General features: G+C 44.1%; 1 protein-coding gene across 1 annotated transcript; it reads right to left on the minus strand.

Moving 5' to 3' along the window:
* Positions 1-969: 969 nt before the first annotated feature.
* Positions 970-20,674, minus strand: nars2 (asparaginyl-tRNA synthetase 2, mitochondrial). Its single transcript, XM_029716067.1, has 14 exons — positions 20,322-20,674; positions 18,633-18,742; positions 17,814-17,934; positions 16,793-16,933; positions 16,491-16,571; positions 16,218-16,324; positions 15,439-15,571; positions 12,754-12,852; positions 12,582-12,619; positions 4,781-4,847; positions 3,322-3,459; positions 2,470-2,567; positions 2,174-2,200; positions 970-1,221 (listed from the first exon to the last, which is right to left on the minus strand). Exons 1-14 carry the CDS (start codon positions 20,466-20,468, stop codon positions 1,077-1,079), a joined length of 1,452 nt encoding a protein of 483 aa, XP_029571927.1. The 5' UTR covers positions 20,469-20,674; the 3' UTR covers positions 970-1,076.
* Position 20,675: the final 1 nt, after the last annotated feature.

The raw sequence follows: 20,675 nt of genomic DNA on the forward strand, positions 1-20,675 counted from the left end.
AGCATCTTAAGGCTAGTTTCATCTGGGTGTTAGTGAAGGAACTCGCACAATTAGTCTGGACACCATTACCTAACAAGGGCCATCATCACATAACTACAGGAACTGGCTGTGAAGTCAAAACTTAATCCTTCTTCAGCCTTGTTTCGTCATCATAATACAAACAGTAGTGATCTTGTCTGTACACCTGAATCCCTCCTGTAAACAGTAGTGATCTTGTCTGTACACCTGAAGGACTCTTGGAAACTGTACTAGACTCAATCAACAATACATTTGGTCCAATTAACATCGAATCAAATGTTTTATTGGTCACATAAATGTTTAGCAGATGTTATTTGCGGATGTAGCGGATTACATTTAAACATATGAGCAGTAGTTTGCAGCGCCCTCGGCACCCCTACATCCCTGCGGCTATTCATTTATACACTATTTTTTGACAGTTTCTTATATAAAACAACAACAGACAACATTTGATAATTTTTTACTTTTTATAAATCAAACAAAAAAAACCAGTGACATCTTTACAAACGAATCATCTGACCACAGTGACACGTACACAGGCTGGACAAAACATTATGAACACCTGCTCTTTCCATGATATAGGTGAATCCAGGTTATGATCTCTCGTTGACGTCACCTGTTAAATCCACTTCAATCAGTGTAGATGAAGGGGAGGATGACAGGTTAAAGAAGGACATTTAAACCTTGAGACATGGATTGTGTGTGTCTCATTCAGACGGTGAATGAACAAGACAAAATATTTAAAGTGCCTTTGAACGGGGTATGGTAGTAGGTACCAGGTGCACTGGTTTGTGTAAAGAACTGCAACGCTGCTGGGTTTTTCACACTCAACAGTTTCCCGTGTGAATCAAGAATGGTCCTCTATCCAAAGGACATCCAGCCAACTTGACACAACTGTGGGAAGCATTGGAGTCAACATGGGCCAGCATCCCTGTGGAACACTTTCAAAACCTTGTAGAGTCCATGTCCTGATTAACTGAGGCTGTTCTGAGGGTAAAAGGGGGTGCAGCTCAATATTAGGAAGGTGTTCTTAATGTTTTGTCCACTCAGTGTATAGTTTACAGAAGGCACGAGCGGGAGTATCTGGGGAATGGAATAACGTCTTTAATGTTGTCGACCCCCAAAACACACTGCAGGTAGCGCTCAAAGCCCATACCAAACCCACCGTGAGGGACAGAACCAAAACGCCTCAGATCCAAATACCTGGACAGACAGAATAGAGTAGATTAGAATATAACAGAATCAAACAGTGTAGAACAGATTACAGTAGAATATAACAGATTACAGTAGATTAGAACAGATTAGAATAGAACAGAACAGATTAGAATAGAACAGAATAGATTAGAATATAACAGAACAGATTACAGTAGAATAGAACAGAATAGAGTAGATTAGAACAGATTAGAATAGAACAGAACAGATTAGAGTAGAATAGAACAGATTACAGTAGAATAGAACAGAACAGATTAGAGTAGAACAGAATAGAGTAGATTAGAACAGATTAGTGTAGAATAGAACAGATTAGAATAGAACAGATTAGAATAGAACAGATTAGAGTAGAACAGAACAGATTAGAATAGAACAGAACAGATTAGAACAGAACAGATTAGAATAGAACAGAACAGATTAGAACAGAACAGATTAGAATAGAACAGATTAGTGTAGAATAGAACAGATTAGTGTAGAACAGATTAGAATAGAACAGAACAGATTAGAATAGAACAGAACAGATTAGAACAGAACAGAATAGAATAGAACAGATTAGAATAGAACAGATTAGTGTAGAATAGAACAGATTAGTGTAGAATAGAACAGATTAGAATAGAACAGATTAGTGTAGAATAGAACAGATTAGAATAGAACAGAACAGATTAGAATAGAACAGAACAGATTAGAACAGAACAGATTAGAATAGAACAGATTAGAATAGAACAGATTAGTGTAGAATAGAACAGATTAGTGTAGAATAGAACAGATTAGTGTAGAATAGAACAGATTAGAATAGAACAGATTAGTGTAGAATAGAACAGATTAGTGTAGAATAGAACAGATTAGAACAGTGTAGAGTAGAACGGAGTAGAAAATAATAAAGTACTTTATTATAAGCAAACATAGTTACACAATATCAACACGTGTTGAATGAAAATGCTCTTACCATCCGTATGCCTCATCCAAACCAGCCCTAAAGAAGACGCATGTGTGTTTAACAGACCAGCAATTACAAACAATTACCAAATTGTGTTGATTCCATGTGTACATATCAATGACTGTGTTGTGTAAATATATATACTCAATATTCCACTTTTCACATTTCTGTCTGTTGTATGGCAAATATATGTATGTATTTATACAGTATATATGTATGTATTGGACATGAAATGCGGTTTTCATTTGTTCTTTTATCTGAAAGTTGTAAAAGAGTTATTTCAGGGGATAATGTTGTGTTCTTACTGTGCTAGTCGTGTCTTCAGTAGGTCCAGTCTGTCCTCTCTCAGAGATCCTCCACACATCTCCCCTACTCCGGGGACCAATAGGTCTACTGCTGCTGCCTGGGGAGGCACGCGCACACACACACACGCGCGCACACACGCACACACACACACACACACACACACACACACACACACACACACACACAACTGGGTGACTAAAGGGATTTAATATTTTACACTAAACCGTAAGGATGACTGGGCTGCAAGTGTGGAAGAAAGTACATTTAAAATTACAGATGACACTGGTCCAACTGAAATGACTGGAACTGGTTCAACTGAAATGACCGGAACTGGTCCAACTGACATGACCGGAACTGGTTCAACTGAAATGACCGGAACTGGTTCAACTGACATGACCGGAACTGGTTCAACTGACATGACCGGAACTGGTTCAACTGACATGACCGGAACTGGTTCAACTGACATGACCGGAACTGGTTCAACTGAAATGACCGGAACTGGTTCAACTGAAATGACCGGAACTGGTTCAACTGAAATGACCGGAACTGGTTCAACTGACATGACCGGAACTGGTTCAACTGAAATGACCGGAACTGGTTCAACTGACATGACCGGAACTGGTCCAACTGACAAGATTGGAACTGGTCCAACTGACAAGATTGGAACTGGTCCAACTGACATGACCGGAACCATACAACTTTAATAGGTGAAACAATGAACATTTTTAACTATGGAGTGGAGTTTGTTTTGCCTTTATTTAACAAGGTGACTCATTAACAACACATTCTCTTTTATAATAATAACCTGATGTGTCGTTCAAACTAGACCTCCATGTGCTACGTGATCTTACAGTGTGTAGAGGTTGGTCCTGGTTGTCTCGTGCGTAGAAGGGCTTCAGGGCATAGGGGTAATCAGTGACGAAGAGAGGAAAATCGCCACAATGTTTCACCAGGTACTTCTCATGCTCTGTCTGCAAGTCACAGCCCCACTGATAGAGGGATGGAGGGAGGGAGGGAGGGAGGGAGGGGAAAAGGGGAAGAGAATGAGTAAAAGAGGGAAGGAGAGGAAGGTAGGGAGAGAGGTGAGGTAGAGGGAGGGAGGGAGGGAGGCAGAAAGAGAATGAGAGAGAAAAGGTTTGACCCCACACATGCCTGAAAACGTAGAATCTAAGGTGTGAAAATTGAATCAGGTTGACACAGTACAGAATACACAGGGTACAACATTCTAGAAAACAGCTCTACAGTTATCTCCTTCTGAAAGAGAATAGAGCTGTACTCTACTGACATCTGTTTATAAAGAGACTGCAGCTATCTCCTTCTGAAAGAGCTCTACAGCTATCTCCTTCTGAAAGAGACCTACAGCTATCTCCTTCTGAAAGAGACTACAGCTATCTCCTTCTGAAAGAGCTCTACAGCTATCTCCTTCTGAAAGAGCTCTACAGCTATCTCCTTCTGAAAGAGGCTACAGTTATCTCCTTCTGAAAGAGCTCTACAGCTATCTCCTTCTGAAAGAGACTACAGCTATCTCCTTCTGAAAGAGCTCTACAGCTATCTCCTTCTGAAAGAGCTCTACAGCTATCTCCTTCTGAAAGAGCTCTACAGCTATCTCCTTCTGAAAGAGACTACAGCTATCTCCTTCTGAAAGAGACTACAGTTATCTCCTTCTGAAAGAGACTACAGTTATCTCCTTCTGAAAGTGACTACAGCTATCTCCTTCTGAAAGAGACTACAGCTATCTCCTTCTGAAAGAGGCTACAGCTATCTCCTTCTGAAAGAGGCTACAGCTATCTCCTTCTGAAAGAGCTCTACAGCTATCTCCTTCTGAAAGAGCTCTACAGCTATCTCCTTCTGAAAGAGCTCTACAGCTATCTCCTTCTGAAAGAGCTCTACAGCTATCTCCTTCTGAAAGAGCTCTACAGCTATCTCCTTCTGAAAGAGACTACAGCTATCTCCTTCTGAAAGAGACTACAGTTATCTCCTTCTGAAAGAGACTACAGTTATCTCCTTCTGAAAGTGACTACAGCTATCTCCTTCTGAAAGAGACTACAGCTATCTCCTTCTGAAAGAGGCTACAGTTATCTCCTTCTGAAAGAGAATAGAGCTATCTCCTTCTGAAAGAGACTACAGCTATCTCCTTCTGAAAGAGAATAGAGCTGTACTCTACTTACATCTGTTTATAAAGAGACTACAGCTATCTCCTTCTGAAAGAGGCTACAGCTATCTCCTTCTGAAAGAGGCTACAGCTATCTCCTTCTGAAAGAGACTACAGTTATCTCCTTTTGAAAGAGAATAGAGCTGTACTCTACTTACATCTGTTTTGAAAGCAAATTTCTTGGAGCTGCTGTTGAGGATGTTTATGGCTTCTGTGTAGGTTATCCTGCAGCAAAGAGATGGAAATAACAATCATTATGTAATCACTGTATATTAATGATCCCTGTGTAATCGTTAAATATCCTTTTTGAGGGGTATTTTATTAGGATCCCCATTAGCTGCTGTAAAAGCAGCAGCTACTCTTCCTGGGGTTCCACACGAAACATGAAACATAATACAGAACATTAATAGACAAGAACAGAACTACGTACATTTAAAAAAGGCACACGTAGCCTACATATCAGGACATGCGATATCAACCCAGAATATATCGGACTGCTTTTTCTCCTATCGCTTCACCTGATTCCTACCGCAAGCTCTGGACCATTACACCGGATCATCGCAGCTAGCTAGCTGCTACCGAGTGGCTACTGCTGGCTAACGCCTCTGTCCCGAAGCAAGCACCAGTTAGCCTCGAGCTAGGCTCATCTCCCAGCTACCCGAAGACGGTCTACCAGCTAATTCTTGGGCTACAATACCTCTTTTGCCAATTGGCCTGGACCCTTTATTGCCAACACGGAGCCCCATCACGACTGGTCTGCCGACGTAATCGTCCGAGGTGGTTTCAACAGGCTTTTCCGTTGCAACGTCACCGAAGACCCATCTGTTAGCCCCGGCCCGCTAGCTGTCTGAATCGGCGTGTCTCCAGCTCGCCTAGCGTAGCAGCGACTACCGAACGGCTCCCTGACTTACCTATTGCTGCTCATTGGACCCTATGATCACTGGGCTACACATGCCTCTACCTAATGTCAATATGCCTTGTCCACTGCTGTTTAGGTTAGTTATTATTGTCTTAATTCACTGTAGAGCCCCCCAGCCTCACCCTAAATGCCTTAGATAGCTCTTTTGTCCCACCCTCCACACATGCGGAGACCTCACCTGGCTTAACTGGTGCCTCCGGAGACACAACCGCTCTCATCGTCACTCAATGCCTAGGTTTACCTCCACTGTACTCACATCCTACCATACCCTTGTCTGTATATTATGCCCTGAATCTATTCTACCACACCCAGAAATCTTCTCCTTTTATTCTCTGTCCCCAACGCACTAGAAGACCAGTACTTATAGCCTTTAGCCGTACCCTTATCCTACTCCTCCTCTGTTCCTCTGGTGATGTAGAGGTTAATCCAGGCCCTGCAGCCCCCAGCACCACTCCCATTCCCCAGGCGCTCTCATTTGATGACTTCTATAACCGTAAAAGCCTTGGTTTCATGCATGTTAACATCAGAAGCTTCTTCCCTAAGTTTGTTTTACTCACTGCTTTAGCACACTCCGCCAACCCTGATGTCTTAGCCGTGTCTGAATCATGGTTTAGGAAGGCCACCAAAAATCCTGAAATTTCCATCCCTAACTATAACATTTTCCGACAAGATAGAACTGCCAAAGAGGGCGGAGTTGCAATCTACTGCAGAGATAGCCTGCAGAGTTCTGTCATACTATCCAGGTCTATGCCCAAACAATTTGAGCTTCTACTTTAAAAAATCCACCTTTCCAGAAATAAGTCTCTCACTGTTGCCGCCTGTTATAGTCCCCCCTCAGCTCCCAGCTGTGCCCTGGACACCATATGTGAATTGATTGCCCCCCCCATCTATCTTCAGAGTTCATTCTGTTAGGTGACCTTAACTGGGATATGCATAACACCTCGGCCGTCCTACAATCTAAGCTAGATGCCATCAATCTCACCCGAATTATCAAGGAACCTACAAGGTACAACCCTAAATCCGTAACCATGGGCATCCTCATATATATCATCCTGACCAACTTGCCCTCTAAATACACCTCTGCTGTCTTCAACCAGGATCTCAGCGATCACTGCCTCATTGCCTGCGCCCGTAATGGGTCCGCGGTCAAACGACCACCCCTCATCACTGTCAAACGCTCCCTAAAACACTTTTGCGAGCAGGCCTTTCTAATCGACCTGGCCCGGGTATGCTGGGAGGATATTGACCTCATCCCGTCAGTAGAGGATGCCTGGTTACTCTTTAAAAGTGATTTCCTCACCATCTTAAATAAGCATGGCCCATTCAAAAAATGCAGAACTAAGAACAGATATAGCCCTTGGTTCACCCCAGACCTGACTGCCCTTGACCAGCACAAAAACATCCTGTGGCGTACTGCATTAGCATCAAATAGCCCCAGTGATATGCAACTTTTCAGGGAAGTCATGAGCCAATATACACACAGTTAGCAAAGCTAATGCCAGCTTTTTAAAACAGAAATTTGCATCCTGTAGCACTAATTCCAAAAAGTTTTGGGACACTGTAAAGTCCATGGAGAATAAGAGCACCTCCTCCCAGCTGCCCACTGCACTGAGGCTAGGAAACACTGTCACCACCGATAAATCTACGATAATCGATAATTTCAATAAGCATTTTTCTACAGCTAGCCATGCTTCCACCTGGCTACTCATACCAACATCTCTGCACCCCCCTCAGAAACGTGCCCAAGCCCCCCCTGCTTCTCCTTCACCCAAATCCAGATAGCTGATGTTCTGAAAGAGCTGCAAAATCTGGATCCCTACAAATCAGCTGGGCTAGACAATCTGGACCCTCTCTTTCTAAAATTATCCACCGAAATTGTTGCAAACCCGTATTACTAGCCTGTTCAACATCTCTTTCATATCATCTGAGATCCCTAAAGATTGGAAAGCTGCCGCTGTCATCCCCCTCTTCAAAGGGGAGACACTCTAGGCCCAAACTGTTATAGACCCATATCCATCCTGCCCTGCCTTTCTAAAATCTTCGAAAGCCAAGTTAACAAACCGATCACTGACCATTTTGAATCCCACCGTACCATCTCCACAATGCAATCTGGTTTCCGAGCTGGTCTTGGGTGCACCTCAGCCACGTTCAAGGTCCTAAACGATATCATAACCGCCATCGATAAAAGACATTACTGTGCAGCCGTCTTCATCGACCTGGCCAAGGCTTTCAACTATGTCAATCACCGCATTCATAATCGGCAGACTCAATAGCCTTGGCTTCTCAAATGACGGCCCCCCTGGTTCACCAACTATTTCTCAGATAGAGTTCAGTGTGTCAAATCGGAGGGCCTGTTATTTCTCTGATCCACCTCTACGCAGACAACACCATTCTGTAAACTTCTGGCCCTTCTTTGGACACTGTGTTAACAAATCTACAAATGAGCTTCAATGCCATACAACACTCCTTCCGTTGCCTCCAACTGCAAGTAAAACCAAATACATGCTCTTCAACCGATTGCTGCAAGCACCTGATCGTCCGTCCAGCATCACTACTCTGGACGGTTCTGACTTAGAATATGTGGACAACTACAAATACCTAGGTGCCTGGTTAGACTGTAAACTCTCCTTCCAGACTCACTATAAGCATCTCCAATCCAAAATTAAATCTAGAATCGGCTTCCTATTCCGCAACTAAGCCTCCTTCACTCATGCTGCCAAACATACCCTCGTAAAACTGACCATCCTACCGATCCTTGACATTTTATTTATTTAATTTTTATTTTACCTTTATTTAACTAAGTCAGTTAAGAACAAATTCTTATTTTCAATGACGGCCTAGGAACAGTGCCCTTTTCAGGGGCAGAACGACAGATTTTTACCTTGTCAGGGATTCGATCTTGCAACCGGTCCAACGCACTAACCACTAGGCTACCTGCCGCCCCCCATGACTTTGGCGATGTCATTTACAAAATAGCCTCCAACACTCTACTAAGTAAATTGGATGTAGTCTATCACAGTGCCATCCGTTTTGTCACCAAAGCCCCATATACTACCCACCACTGTGACCTGTATGCTCTCGTTGGCTGGCCCTCACTACATATTCGTTGCCAAACACACTGGCTCCAGGTCATCTATAAGTCTCTGCTAGGTAAAGCCCCACCTTATCTCAGCTCACTGGTCACCATAGCAACACCCACCCGTAGCACGCGCTCCAGCAGGTATATTTCACTGATCATCCCCAAAGCCAACACCTGCTGTGGTCGCCTTTCCTGCCAGTTCTCTGCTACCAATGACTGGAACGAACTGCAAAAATCACTAAAGCTGGAGTCTTATATCTCCCTCACTAGCTTTAAGCACCAGCTGTCAGAGCAGCTTATGATCACTGTACCTGTACATAGCCCAGCTGTAAATAGCCCACCCAACTACCTCATCCCCATATTGTTATTTATCCTCTTGCTCTTTTGCACCTCAGTATCTCTACTTGCACATCATCATCTGCACATCTATCACTCCAGTGTTAATGCTAAATTGTAATTATTTTGCCTCTATGGCTTATTTATTGCCTTACCTCCCTAATCTTCTACATTTGCACACACTGTATATAGATTTTCCTATTGTGTTATTGACTGTACCTTTGTTTATTCCATGTGTAACTCTGTGTTGTTGTTTTTGTCGCACTGCTTTGCTTTATCTTGGCCAGGTCGCAGTTGTAAATGAGAACTTGTTCTCAACTAGCCTACCTGGTTAAATAAAGGTGAAATAAAGAAAATACACAGAAAATATCCGGGTCCAATAGGGGAGAGGCGTTGTGCCGTGAGGTGTTGCTTTATCTGTTTTTTTAAACCAGGTTTGCTGTTTATTTGACCAATATAATGGAAGGAAGTTCCATGCAGTAATGGCTCTGTATAATACTGTACGCTTTCTTGAATTTGTTCTGGATTTGGGGACTATGAAAAGACCCCTTGTGGCATGTCTAGTAGGGTAAGTGTGTGTGTCACAGCTGTGTGTAAGTTGAGTATGCAAACAATTAGGAATTTTTAACACATTCATGTTTCTTATAAAAAGAAGAAGTGATGCAGTCAGTCTTTCCTCAACTCTCAGCGAAGAGAGAGAGACTGGCATGCATAGTATTTATATCAGCCCTCTGATTACAATTAAGAGCAAGACGTGCCGCTCTGTTCTGGGCCAGCTGCAGCTTAACTAGGTATTTCCTTGCAGCACTGGACCACACGACTGGACAATAATCAAGATAAGACTAAACTAGAGCCTGCAGAACTTGCTTTTAGGAGTGTGGTGTCAAAAAAGCAGAGCGTCTCTTTATTACGGACAGACCTCTCCCCATCTTTACAACCATTGAATCTATATGTTTTGACCAGTTTCCAATCTAAGGTAAAACCAAGTAATTTACTTCTCAAATTGTTCAACACACACCATTCATTATCAGATTTAGCTGAGGTCTAGAACTTAAGGAATGTTTTGTACCAAATACAATGCTCTTAGTTTTAGAGATGTTCAGGACCAGTTTATTACTGGCCTCCCATTCCAAACCAGACTGCAACTCTTTGTTAAGGGTTTCAGTGACTTCATTAGCTGTGGTTGCTGATGCGTATATGGTTGAATCATCAGCATACATGGACACACATGCTTTGTTTAATGCCAGTGACAGGTCATTGGTAAAAAATAGAAAAGAGTAAAGGCCTAGAGAGCTGCCCTGCGGTACACCACACTTTACATGTTTAACATTAGAGAAGCTTCCATTAAAGAAAACCCTTTGAGTTCTATTAGATAGACAGCTCTGAATCCACGATATGGCAGAGGTTGAAAAGCCATAACACAAGTTCTCTCCACAACAGGTTACGGTCAATAATATCAAAGGCTGCACTGAAATCTAACAGTACAGCTCCCACAATCTTCTTATTATCGATTTCTTTCAACCAATCATCAGTCATTTGTGTCAGTGCAGTACATGTTGAGTGTCCTTCTCTATAAGCATGCTGAAAGTCTGTTGTTCATTTGTTTACAGAGAAATAGCATTGTATTTGGTCAAACACAATTTTTTTCCCCCGACAGATTGCTAAGATCTGGCAGCAACCTAATAGGTCTGTTGTTAGAACCAGTAAAGGCCGCTTTACCACTCCTGGGTAGTGGAATTACTTTGGTTTCCCTCCAGGCCTGAGGACAAAGACTTTCCTCTAGGCTCAGATTAAAGATATGACAGATAGGAGTGGCTATAGAGTCAGATACCATCCTCAGTAGCTTTCCATCTAAGTTGTCAATGCCAGGAGGTTTGTCATTATTGATCGATAGCAATTGTCCCACTCCTTTTGCCCCGTCTCTTTCAACCATGCAGTTTTTCAATTCCTCACCAATCCATGGAGCCTTAAAAACCTGTTAGGGCTAGGGGGCAGTATTTACACGGCCGGATAAAAAACGTACCCGATTTAATCTGGTTACTACTCCTGCCCAGTAACTAGAATATGCATATAATTATTGGCTTTGGATAGAAAACACCCTAAAGTTTCTAAAACTGTTTGAATGGTGTCTGTGAGTAGTGGCCTGTCTGACAAGGTGTTGTTGTTCTTGCCTCTGTTTATTGAAGACTCAGGATCTTAGCTGTAACGTGACACTTCCTACGGCTCCCATAGGCTCTCAGAGCCCGGGAAAAAGCTGAACGATATCGAGGCAGCCTCTGGCTGAAACACATTATCGCCTTTGCCAAGTATTTCACACATATTATTTACATACTGACTGTTAGCACTTGGTGGCGTATAGCAACACCCCTAAAGAAAAGGCTTTAGATGAGGCAAGTGAACCTGCAACCACAACACTTCAATAACACTTGAAATGAGATCTTCTCTAAGCATTACAGGGATATGGCTCTGAATATACAATGCATTGGGAAATAACTCTAGAGCTCTGTCAGAGTGACCATCAGGTCCTTGTTCACCTCCCTGACCAAGGCCCTTCTCCCCTGATTGCTCAGTTTGGCAGGTCGGCCAGCTCTAGGAAGAGTCCTGGTGGTTCCAAACTTCTTCCGTTTAAGAATGATGGAGGCCACCGTGTTCTTGGGGACCTTCAATGGTGCAGAAATGTTTTGGTACCCTTCCCTAGATCTGTGCCTCGACACAATCCTGTCTCAGAGCTCTACGGACAATTCTTTGACCTCTTGGTTTTTACTCTGACGTGCACTGTCAACTGTGGGACCTTATATAGACAGGTGTGTGTCTTTCCAAATCATGTCCAATCAATTGAATTTACCACAGGTGGACTCCAATCAAGTTGTAGAAACATCTCAAGGATGATCAACGGAAACAGGAAGCACCTGAGCTCAATTTCGAGTCTCATAGCAAAGAGTCTGAATACTGATGTAAATAATGTATTTCATTTTCTTTATATATAAATTTCTAAACATTTCTAAAATCCTGTTTTTGACTTGTCGATATGGGGTATTGTGTGTAGATTTATGAGGAAAAACATTTATTTGATCAATTTTAGAATAAGGCTGTAATGTAATTTAAAATGTGGAAAAAGTCAAAGGGTCTGAATAATAATTTTGACTAGTTATTGTTATTCACTGTGTATCAGGTCACTATTTATATTCCATCTTCTTCATTGGTATCTTTAACTCTGCATTGTTGTTTACCAAGGACCCGTCAGTCAACACCTGTTGTTTACCAAGGACCCGTCAGTCAACACCTGTTGTTTACCAAGGACCCGTCAGTCAACACCTGTTGTTTACCAAGGACCCGTCAGTATTTCACTGTTAGTCAACACCTGTTGTTTACCAAGGACCCGTCAGTCAACACCTGTTGTTTACCAAGGACCCGTCAGTCAGCATTTACCTGTTAGTCAACACCTGTTGTTCACCAAGCGTGTGACATTTGATTTGATTTAGATTGGTAGAGGTGAGACATGACCCATAAAGCAACCTAATCCCCTATACAGTGCACTACTACCCTTTGGGTCCTGGTCAAAAGTAGTACACTTTGTAGGGAATAGGGAGCCATTTGGGACACATTAAAGCTTGCACACACTTACACATTAAAACTCTTCTTCATCATTAGATCCACATTGTCCTTGGGAGAAATAGAGAAAACAGAATAATCTCTAGTTTAGGTCAATAGGGGGAGGGAGGAGAGTTCAAGGTTCATTCAATATGTTCAGAGAATATGTATGGTATTGTGTTTTTAGATATTTTCTGTTGTCTCACCCTGTATCCAGGTGACACATGTTTGTGATATAAAGCCACATCCTCGGGACACTGATCTAGGAGATGTTCTGTTGTAGACCTGAACAAGTCTTCCATCACCTGAAGAGGTAAGGACACCAGTTAATGCAGAGTCATTTAGTCAATCAGCTCTACAAGGAGACCAGGTAATGCTGATTAATTTAGTCAAATCGGAGTCCGGGAGGAGAGGTTTAGAACAGCTGGGGGTCCCCGAGGAGAGGAACAGCTGGGGGTCCCTGAGGAGAGGAACAGCTGGGGGTCCCCGAGGAGAGGTTTGGAACAGCTGGGGGTCCCTGAGGAGAGGTTTAGAACAGCTATGGGTCCCCGAGGAGAGGTTTGGAACAGCTGGGGGTCCCTTAGGAGAGGAACAGCTGGGGGTCCCTGAGGAGAGGAACAGCTGGGGGTCCCCGAGGAGAGGTTTAGAACAGCTGGGGGTCCCTTAGGAGAGGTTTAGAACAGCTGGGGGTCCCCGAGGAGAGGTATAGAACAGCTGGGGGTCCCTGAGGAGAGGTTTGGAACAGCTGGGGGTCACTGAGGAGAGGTTTGGAACAGCTGGGGGTCCCTGAGGAGAGGACCAGCTGGAGGTCCCTGAGGAGAGGTTTAGAACAGCTGGGGGTCCCCGAGGAGAGGAACAGCTGGGGGTCCCTGAGGAGTGGAACAGCTGGGGGTCCCCGAGGAGAGGAACAGATGGGGGTCACTGAGGAGAGGTTTAGAACAGCTGGGGGTCACTGAGGAGAGGAACAGCTGGGGGTCCCCGAGGAGAGGAACAGCTGGGGGTCACCGAGGAGAGCTTTAGAACAGCTGGAGATCACTGAGGAGAGGAACAGCTAGGGGTCCCCGAGGAGAGGTTTAGAACAGCTGGGGGTCCCCGAGGAGAGGTTTAGAACAGCTGGGGGTCACTGAGGAGAGGAACAGCTGGGGGTCACTGAGTAGAGGAACAGCTGGGGGTCCCCGAGGAGAGGTTTAGAACAGCTGGGGGTCACTGAGGAGAGGAACAGCTAGGGGTCCCCGAGGAGAGGTTTAGAACAGCTGGGGGTCCCCGAGGAGAGGTTTAGAACAGCTGGGGGTCACTGAGGAGAGGAACAGCTGGGGGTCACTGAGTAGAGGAACAGCTGGGGGTCCCCGAGGAGAGGTTTAGAACAGCTGGGGGTCACTGAGGAGAGGAACAGCTGGGGGTCACTGAGGAGAGGTTTAGAACAGCTGGGGGTCACTGAGGAGAGGTTTGGAACAGCTGGGGGTCCCTGAGGAGAGGTTTGGAACAGCTGGGGGTCCCCGAGGAGAGATTTAGAACAGCTGGGGGTCCCTGAGGGGAGGTTTAGAACAGCTGGGGGTCCCTGAGGGGAGGTTTAGAACAGCTGGGGGTCCCTGAGGAGAGGTTTGGAACAGCTGGGGACCACCGAGGAGAGGTTGAAAACAGCTGGGGGTTCCCGAGGAGAGGTTTAGAACAGCTGGGCGTCCCCGAGGAGAGGTTTAGAACAGCTGGGGGTCCCCGAGGAGAGGAACAGCTGGGGGTCCCCGAGGAGAGATTTAGAACAGCTGGGGGTCCCTGAGGGGAGGTTTAGAACAGCTGGGGGTCCCTGAGGGGAGGTTTAGAACAGCTGGGGGTCCCTGAGGAGAGGTTTGGGACAGCTGGGGGTCCCCGAGGAGAGGAACAGCTGGGGGTCCCCGAGGAGAGGTTTAGAACAGCTGGGGGTCCCTGAGGAGAGGAACAGCTGGGGGTCCCCGAGGAGAGGTTTAGAACAGCTGGGGGTCCCTGAGGGGAGGTTTAGAACAGCTGGGGGTCCCTGAGGGGAGGTTTAGAACAGCTGGGGGTCCCTGAGGAGAGGTTTGGAACAGCTGGGGACCACCGAGGAGAGGTTGAAAACAGCTGGGGGTTCCCGAGGAGAGGTTTAGAACAGCTGGGCGTCCCCGAGGAGAGGTTTAGAACAGCTGGGGGTCCCCGAGGAGAGGAACAGCTGGGGGTCCCCGAGGAGAGATTTAGAACAGCTGGGGGTCCCTGAGGGGAGGTTTAGAACAGCTGGGGGTCCCTGAGGGGAGGTTTAGAACAGCTGGGGGTCCCTGAGGAGAGGTTTGGGACAGCTGGGGGTCCCCGAGGAGAGGAACAGCTGGGGGTCCCCGAGGAGAGGTTTAGAACAGCTGGGGGTCCCTGAGGAGAGGAACAGCTGGGGGTCCCCGAGGAGAGGTTTAGAACAGCTGGGGGTCCCTGAGGAGAGGTTTGGAACAGCTGGGGGTACCCGAGGAGAGGAACAACTGGGGGTCTCCGAGGAGAGGAACAGCTGGGGGTCTCCGAGGAGAGGAACAGCTGGGGGTCCCCGAGGAGAGGTTTAGAACAGCTGGGGGTCCCTGAGGAGAGGTTTAGAACAGCTGGGGGTCCCCGAGGAGAGGTTTAGAACAGCTGGGGGTCCCTGAGGAGAGGTTTAGAACAGCTAGGGGTCCCTGAGGAGAATTTAGAACAGCTGGGGGTCCCTGAGGAGAGGTTTAGAACAGCTGGGGGTCCCTGAGGAGAGGTTTAGAACAGCTAGGGGTCCCTGAGGAGAGGTTTAGAACAGCTGGGGGTCCCTGAGGAGAGGTTTAAAAACCACTGCTGTAGTGACTGTGTGAAGGAGATCTCTATCTCCACCAAGTACTGTAAATTATTACTAGTTAGAAACTCTTTATATTCCATACCTTCATTAGATCCTCTAGGGACTGTGTGAAGGAGATCTCTGCCTCCACCATGTAGAACTCAGCCAGGTGACGTCTGCTCTGTGAGTTTTCTGCCCGGAACGTTGGTCCAAAAGTGTACACTCCAGGAAACGCCCTGGAAGAGACATAGAAACCCAAAGTATAAATACGGCAAACGTACAATACTCTCTTTGGATCTTATGAGTGAGTGACTGAGTGAGTGAGTGAGTGAGTGAGTGAGTGAGTGAGTGAGTGAGTGAGTGAGTGAGTGAGTGAGTGAGTGAGTGAGTGAGTGGAGTGAGTGGAGTGAGTGAGTGAGTGAGTGAGTGGAGTGAGTGGAGTGAGTGAGTGAGTGAGTGAGTGAGTGAGTGAGTGAGTGAGTGAGTGAGTGAGTGGAGTGAGTGAGTGAGTGAGTGACTGAGTGAGTGGAGTGACTGAGTGAGTGAGTGAGTGAGTGAGTGGAGTGAGTGAGTGGAGTGAGTGAGTGACTGAGTGAGTGAGTGAGTGAGTGACTGAGTGACTGAGTGAGTGAGTGAGTGACTGAGTGAGTGAGTGAGTGAGTGGAGTGAGTGGAGTGAGTGGAGTGAGTGAGTGACTGAGTGGAGTGAGTGGAGTGAGTGAGTGACTGAGTGACTGAGTGAGTGGAGTGAGTGAGTGAGTGGAGTGAGTGAGTGAGTGAGTGAGTGACTGAGTGACTGAGTGAGTGACTGAGTGACTGAGTGAGTGAGTGGAGTGAGTGAGACTGAATGAATGCATGGTACTGAGTTCCAGGATGTCCTCACCCAGCCATGACCTCCAGATGCAGCTGCCCAGAGACAGTCAGGTACGCTGGGACAGAGAAGAAGTGTTGGTGCCCCTCCTCATCCTGGTTCTTCTCCTGACCTGCAGGCTGAGGGAAGATGGAAGACACATTAAACCTTCTCTTTACAATAACAACCAGATGTTCAAACTAAACTGATCCCAAGTATTATTATTATTATGCTGAGGCTTTATTTACTCCACCATTTTGTTGATGGCCAGAATAGAATTGTAATTCTCTGACAGACAGAGCTCACCTCAACCTGGAAGAGCTCTCCTGCCCCTTCACAGTCATTAGAGGTGAGGACTGGGGTATGGACCTGAATAAAGCCCTTCTCCTGCAACAACAACAACACTAATATTATCACTATTGGGTCATCTTGGATATTTTATTTTCACATTGTACTTTCCCGACAAGGTTCCAGCACCTACGGTGGATGTGAAGGCTAGCCAGACCAGCACAGCAGAGCTAGGCTTGGGACAGTAGTGTGAAAAAAAGATATGAGTTGGTATAACAATGATATTCTGGTCTACAGGTCTAACATTGGTCCCGTCTCACCTTGAAATATTGCTGTATAGCAGCGGTGGCTTCACTGCGTATTCTCAGCAGGGAACTGAAAGCGTTGGTCCTACACCTCAGATGAGGAAACTGACGGATGTATTCCAGACCATGTTTCTTCTTGATCTTAAACGGAAAGTCCTGAAACAACAGAGCAGGGTAATTGGGTCTGACTACAGAGAGCAGGGTAACTGGGTAACTGGGTCTGACTACAGAGAGCAGGGTAACTGGGTCTGACTACAGAGAGCAGGGTAACTGGATCTGACTACAGAGAGCAGGGTAACTGGGTCTGACTACAGACAGCAGGGTAACTGGGTCTGACTACAGACAGCAGGGTAATTGGGTCTGACTACAGAGAGCAGGGTAACTGGGTCTGACTACAGACAGCAGGGTAACTGGGTCTGACTACAGAGAGCATGGTAACTGGGTAACTGGGTCTGACTACAGAGAGCAGGGTAACTGGGTCTGACTACAGACAGCAGTGTAACTGGGTCTGACTACAGAGAGCAGGGTAACTGGGTCTGACTACAGAGAGCAGGGTAACTGGGTCTGACTACAGAGAGCATGGTAACTGGGTCTGACTACAGAGAGCATGGTAACTGGGTCTGACTACAGAGAGCATGGTAACTGGGTCTGACTACAGAGAGCATGGTAACTGGGTAACTGGGTCTGACTACAGAGAGCATGGTAACTGGGTCTGACTACAGTAAGATACACTATTAAAAGCATGAAAGTTATAACACATTTATAACAAAACAATGACAGGTTAGCCTATAACTTATTAACCACATCTATCGGGTTATATATTTACAATCTCCAACCACATCTATCTGGTTATATATTTACAATCTCCAACCACATCTATCTGGTTATATATTTACATTCTCCAACCACATCTATCTGGTTATATATTTACATTCTCCAACCACATCTATCTGGTTATATATTTACATTCTCCAACCACATCTATCTGGTTATATATTTACATTCTCCAACCACATCTATCTGGTTATATATTTACCACAGGGTTACATTCTCCAACCACATCTATCTGGTCAGCCTGCAGTTCCACTTCCTGCTTGCGACTGGGACTCGTGACCAGGCTTCCTGAGATCTCCACAGCACTCCCAAACGTCAGCAGTCTGGAGAAGAAGAAACAACCAGGAAACAGAGGGGTGATAATCAAGGAAATGAAAAAAACACTCATGATAGGTATAGTAATGTATATGATAGGTATAGTAATGTATATGATAGGTATAGTAATGTATATGATAGGTATAGTAATATATATGAGAGGTATAGTAATATATATGATAGGTATAGTTATATATATGATAGGTATAGTAATATATATGATAGGTATAGTAATGTATATGATAGGTATAGTAATGTATATGATAGGTATAGTAATGTATATGATAGGTATAGTAATATATATGATAGGTATAGTAATGTATATGCTAGGTATAGTAATGTATATGATAGGTATAGTAATATATATGATAGGTATAGTTATATATATGATAGGTATAGTAATGTATATGATAGGTATAGTTATATATATATGATAGGTATAGTAATGTATATGATAGGTATAGTAATATATATGATAGGTATAGTAATAAACCTCATATGATTCATCATATAGCGACACAAGTCACTCCACCCCAAAGAGAAGAGGGTGCTATGGGTCCTGGTTAAAAGTAGTGCACTATACAGGGAAGAGGGTGCTATGGGCCCTGGTTAAAAGTAGTGCACTATACAGGGAAGAGAGTGCCATTTGGGACGTATATTGACTTTCAGGAGGATAATGCAACATAGCCTACAGGTACATCCTCACCTGTGGTTGAGCTCTGAGCTGGCCACTACCTGTAGAGACTGAAGGGAGCTCCCGTCATTCACATGGAGGAACAAATTCTCCTTCTGGGGTCTCACAGAGCGAACCCAGCCCTAGGATATCAGGAGGGACACAGTGGTGTAAAGTATTTAACCTCTTAAAGATCTCTACAGATCGGTGTCTAGCTAATGTGCGCTAATGTGATTAGCATGACATTGTAAGAAACAAGAACATTTCCCAGGACATAGACATGTCTTATATGGGCAGAAAGATTAAATTCATGTTAATCTAACTGCACTGTCCAATTTACAGTAGCTATTACAGTGAAAACATACCATGCTATTGTTTGAGGAGAGTGCACACTTATGTACTTGAAAATGTATATATTGACCAGTTAGGCACATTTGGGCGGACTTGATACAACATTTTGAACAGAAATGTAATGGTTCATTGGATCAGTCTAAAACGTTGCACACACTGCTGCCATCTAGTGTCCAAAATCTAAATTGCACCTAGAGTCCTAAGTCAGATAATAGCCTTTCTCTTGCATTTCAAAGATGATGGAACAAAAAAAACATGTTTTTTTCTTTGTATTATCTTTTACCAGATCTAATGTGTTATATTCTTCTACATTGATCTCACATTTCCACAAACTTCAAAGGGTTTCCTTTCAAATCTTATCAAGAATATGCATATCCTTACTTCAGGTCCTGAGCTACAGGCAGTTAGATTTGGGTCTGTCATTTTAGGCGGAAATTGAAAAGAATGGTCCGATCCTTAAGAGGTTTTAAGTAAAAATAGTACTACTTAAATCATTTTGGGGTGTATCTGTACTTTACTTTTGATATTTTGACAACTTTTACTCAACTACATTCCAAAAGAAAATAATGTACTTTCTACTCCATACATTTTCCCTGACACCCAAAATAACTCATTACATTTTGAATGTTTAGTAGGATAGTAAAATGGTCCAATTCACACACACTGTAAATGATGTCTTGAGTGTTGGAGTGAGCCCTTCCTGTAAACCTGTAAATAAAACAGAAAGCTGTCTGGTTTTCTTAATATAAGGATTTTTTTTATACTTTCACTTTTGATACTTAAGTATATTTTAGCAATTAAATGTACTTTTGATACTTAAGTATATTTAAAACCAAATAGTTTCAGACTTTTACTCACGTAGTATTTTACTGGGTGACTTTCATTTTTACTTGAGTCATTTTCTATTAAGGTATCTTTACTTTTACTCATGTATGACAACTGCGTCGTTTTTAGATTTTAGTCATTTAGCAGACGCTCTTATCCAGAGCGACTGACAGCATTCATGTTAAAATAGCTAGAGTTTGGTGGGACAACCACATATCACAGGCATAGAAAGTACATTTTTCCACCACAGGAGGGACAGTACATTACATTATATACTTTGACCAACCATGCCCTGAGTTAAATAGCTAAAAACAGTAGCCTGTATTAAACCAGTCAGAAATGAAGTTACAAATGTAATATTTGCAAATGACAGTAGCAGTGAACACTGAGTAGCAGCAGACCTCTGAGGGTCATTCGTTCATTCACTTACTTCTCATGAATTCATTTACGACAGTATTTTATTTAACCTTTATTTAACCCTGCATGTCAGTTAAGAACAAATTCTTATTTTACAATGACGGTTTACAGTAGACACAATTACAATACCTGCACTTTGATTTTTGTTCCCACTTGTAAATGTGAGATTGCCTCGCATATTGTGAGTTTTCTGGGTGTCTTCTGGCAGTAATGTCGAAGGCTTCGCAACAGTCCAACACCTCCTTCAGACAACCACAACCTATTAGCCGGCAACATTGTTACTATATGCCTCTAAATTTCAACGTTGAACAAATACAGAGTTTAGTTACAGACGCTAGATTATGCAATATGGAGCTACAATTACTAAAATGCAAAAAAAGGTAAACGATTTATTCATGACGGTTAAATTCAGTTTATAAAAGGCTAGTTGACATTCACGTTGTGCCGTGCTTCCTGGTTGAAGATCACTTCCGGTTTGGGTCT

This window comes from Salmo trutta, chromosome 26, assembly GCF_901001165.1.
Source record: "Salmo trutta chromosome 26, fSalTru1.1, whole genome shotgun sequence".
NCBI lineage: Eukaryota > Metazoa > Chordata > Actinopteri > Salmoniformes > Salmonidae > Salmo > Salmo trutta.

Excerpts from the sequence above, each read along its gene's own strand:
- nars2 (XM_029716067.1), bottom strand. The coding sequence starts at position 20,468 with ATGTTGCCGGCTAATAGGTTGTGGTTGTCTGAAGGAGGTGTTGGACTG. Across the intron at positions 15,572-16,217 it reads CATCTGGAGGTCATGGCTGG|GGCGTTTCCTGGAGTGTACA; the intron begins GTGAGGACATCC and ends TGTCTCTTCCAG. Across the intron at positions 12,853-15,438 it reads CCCTAGAGGATCTAATGAAG|GTGATGGAAGACTTGTTCAG; the intron begins GTATGGAATATA and ends TTACCTCTTCAG.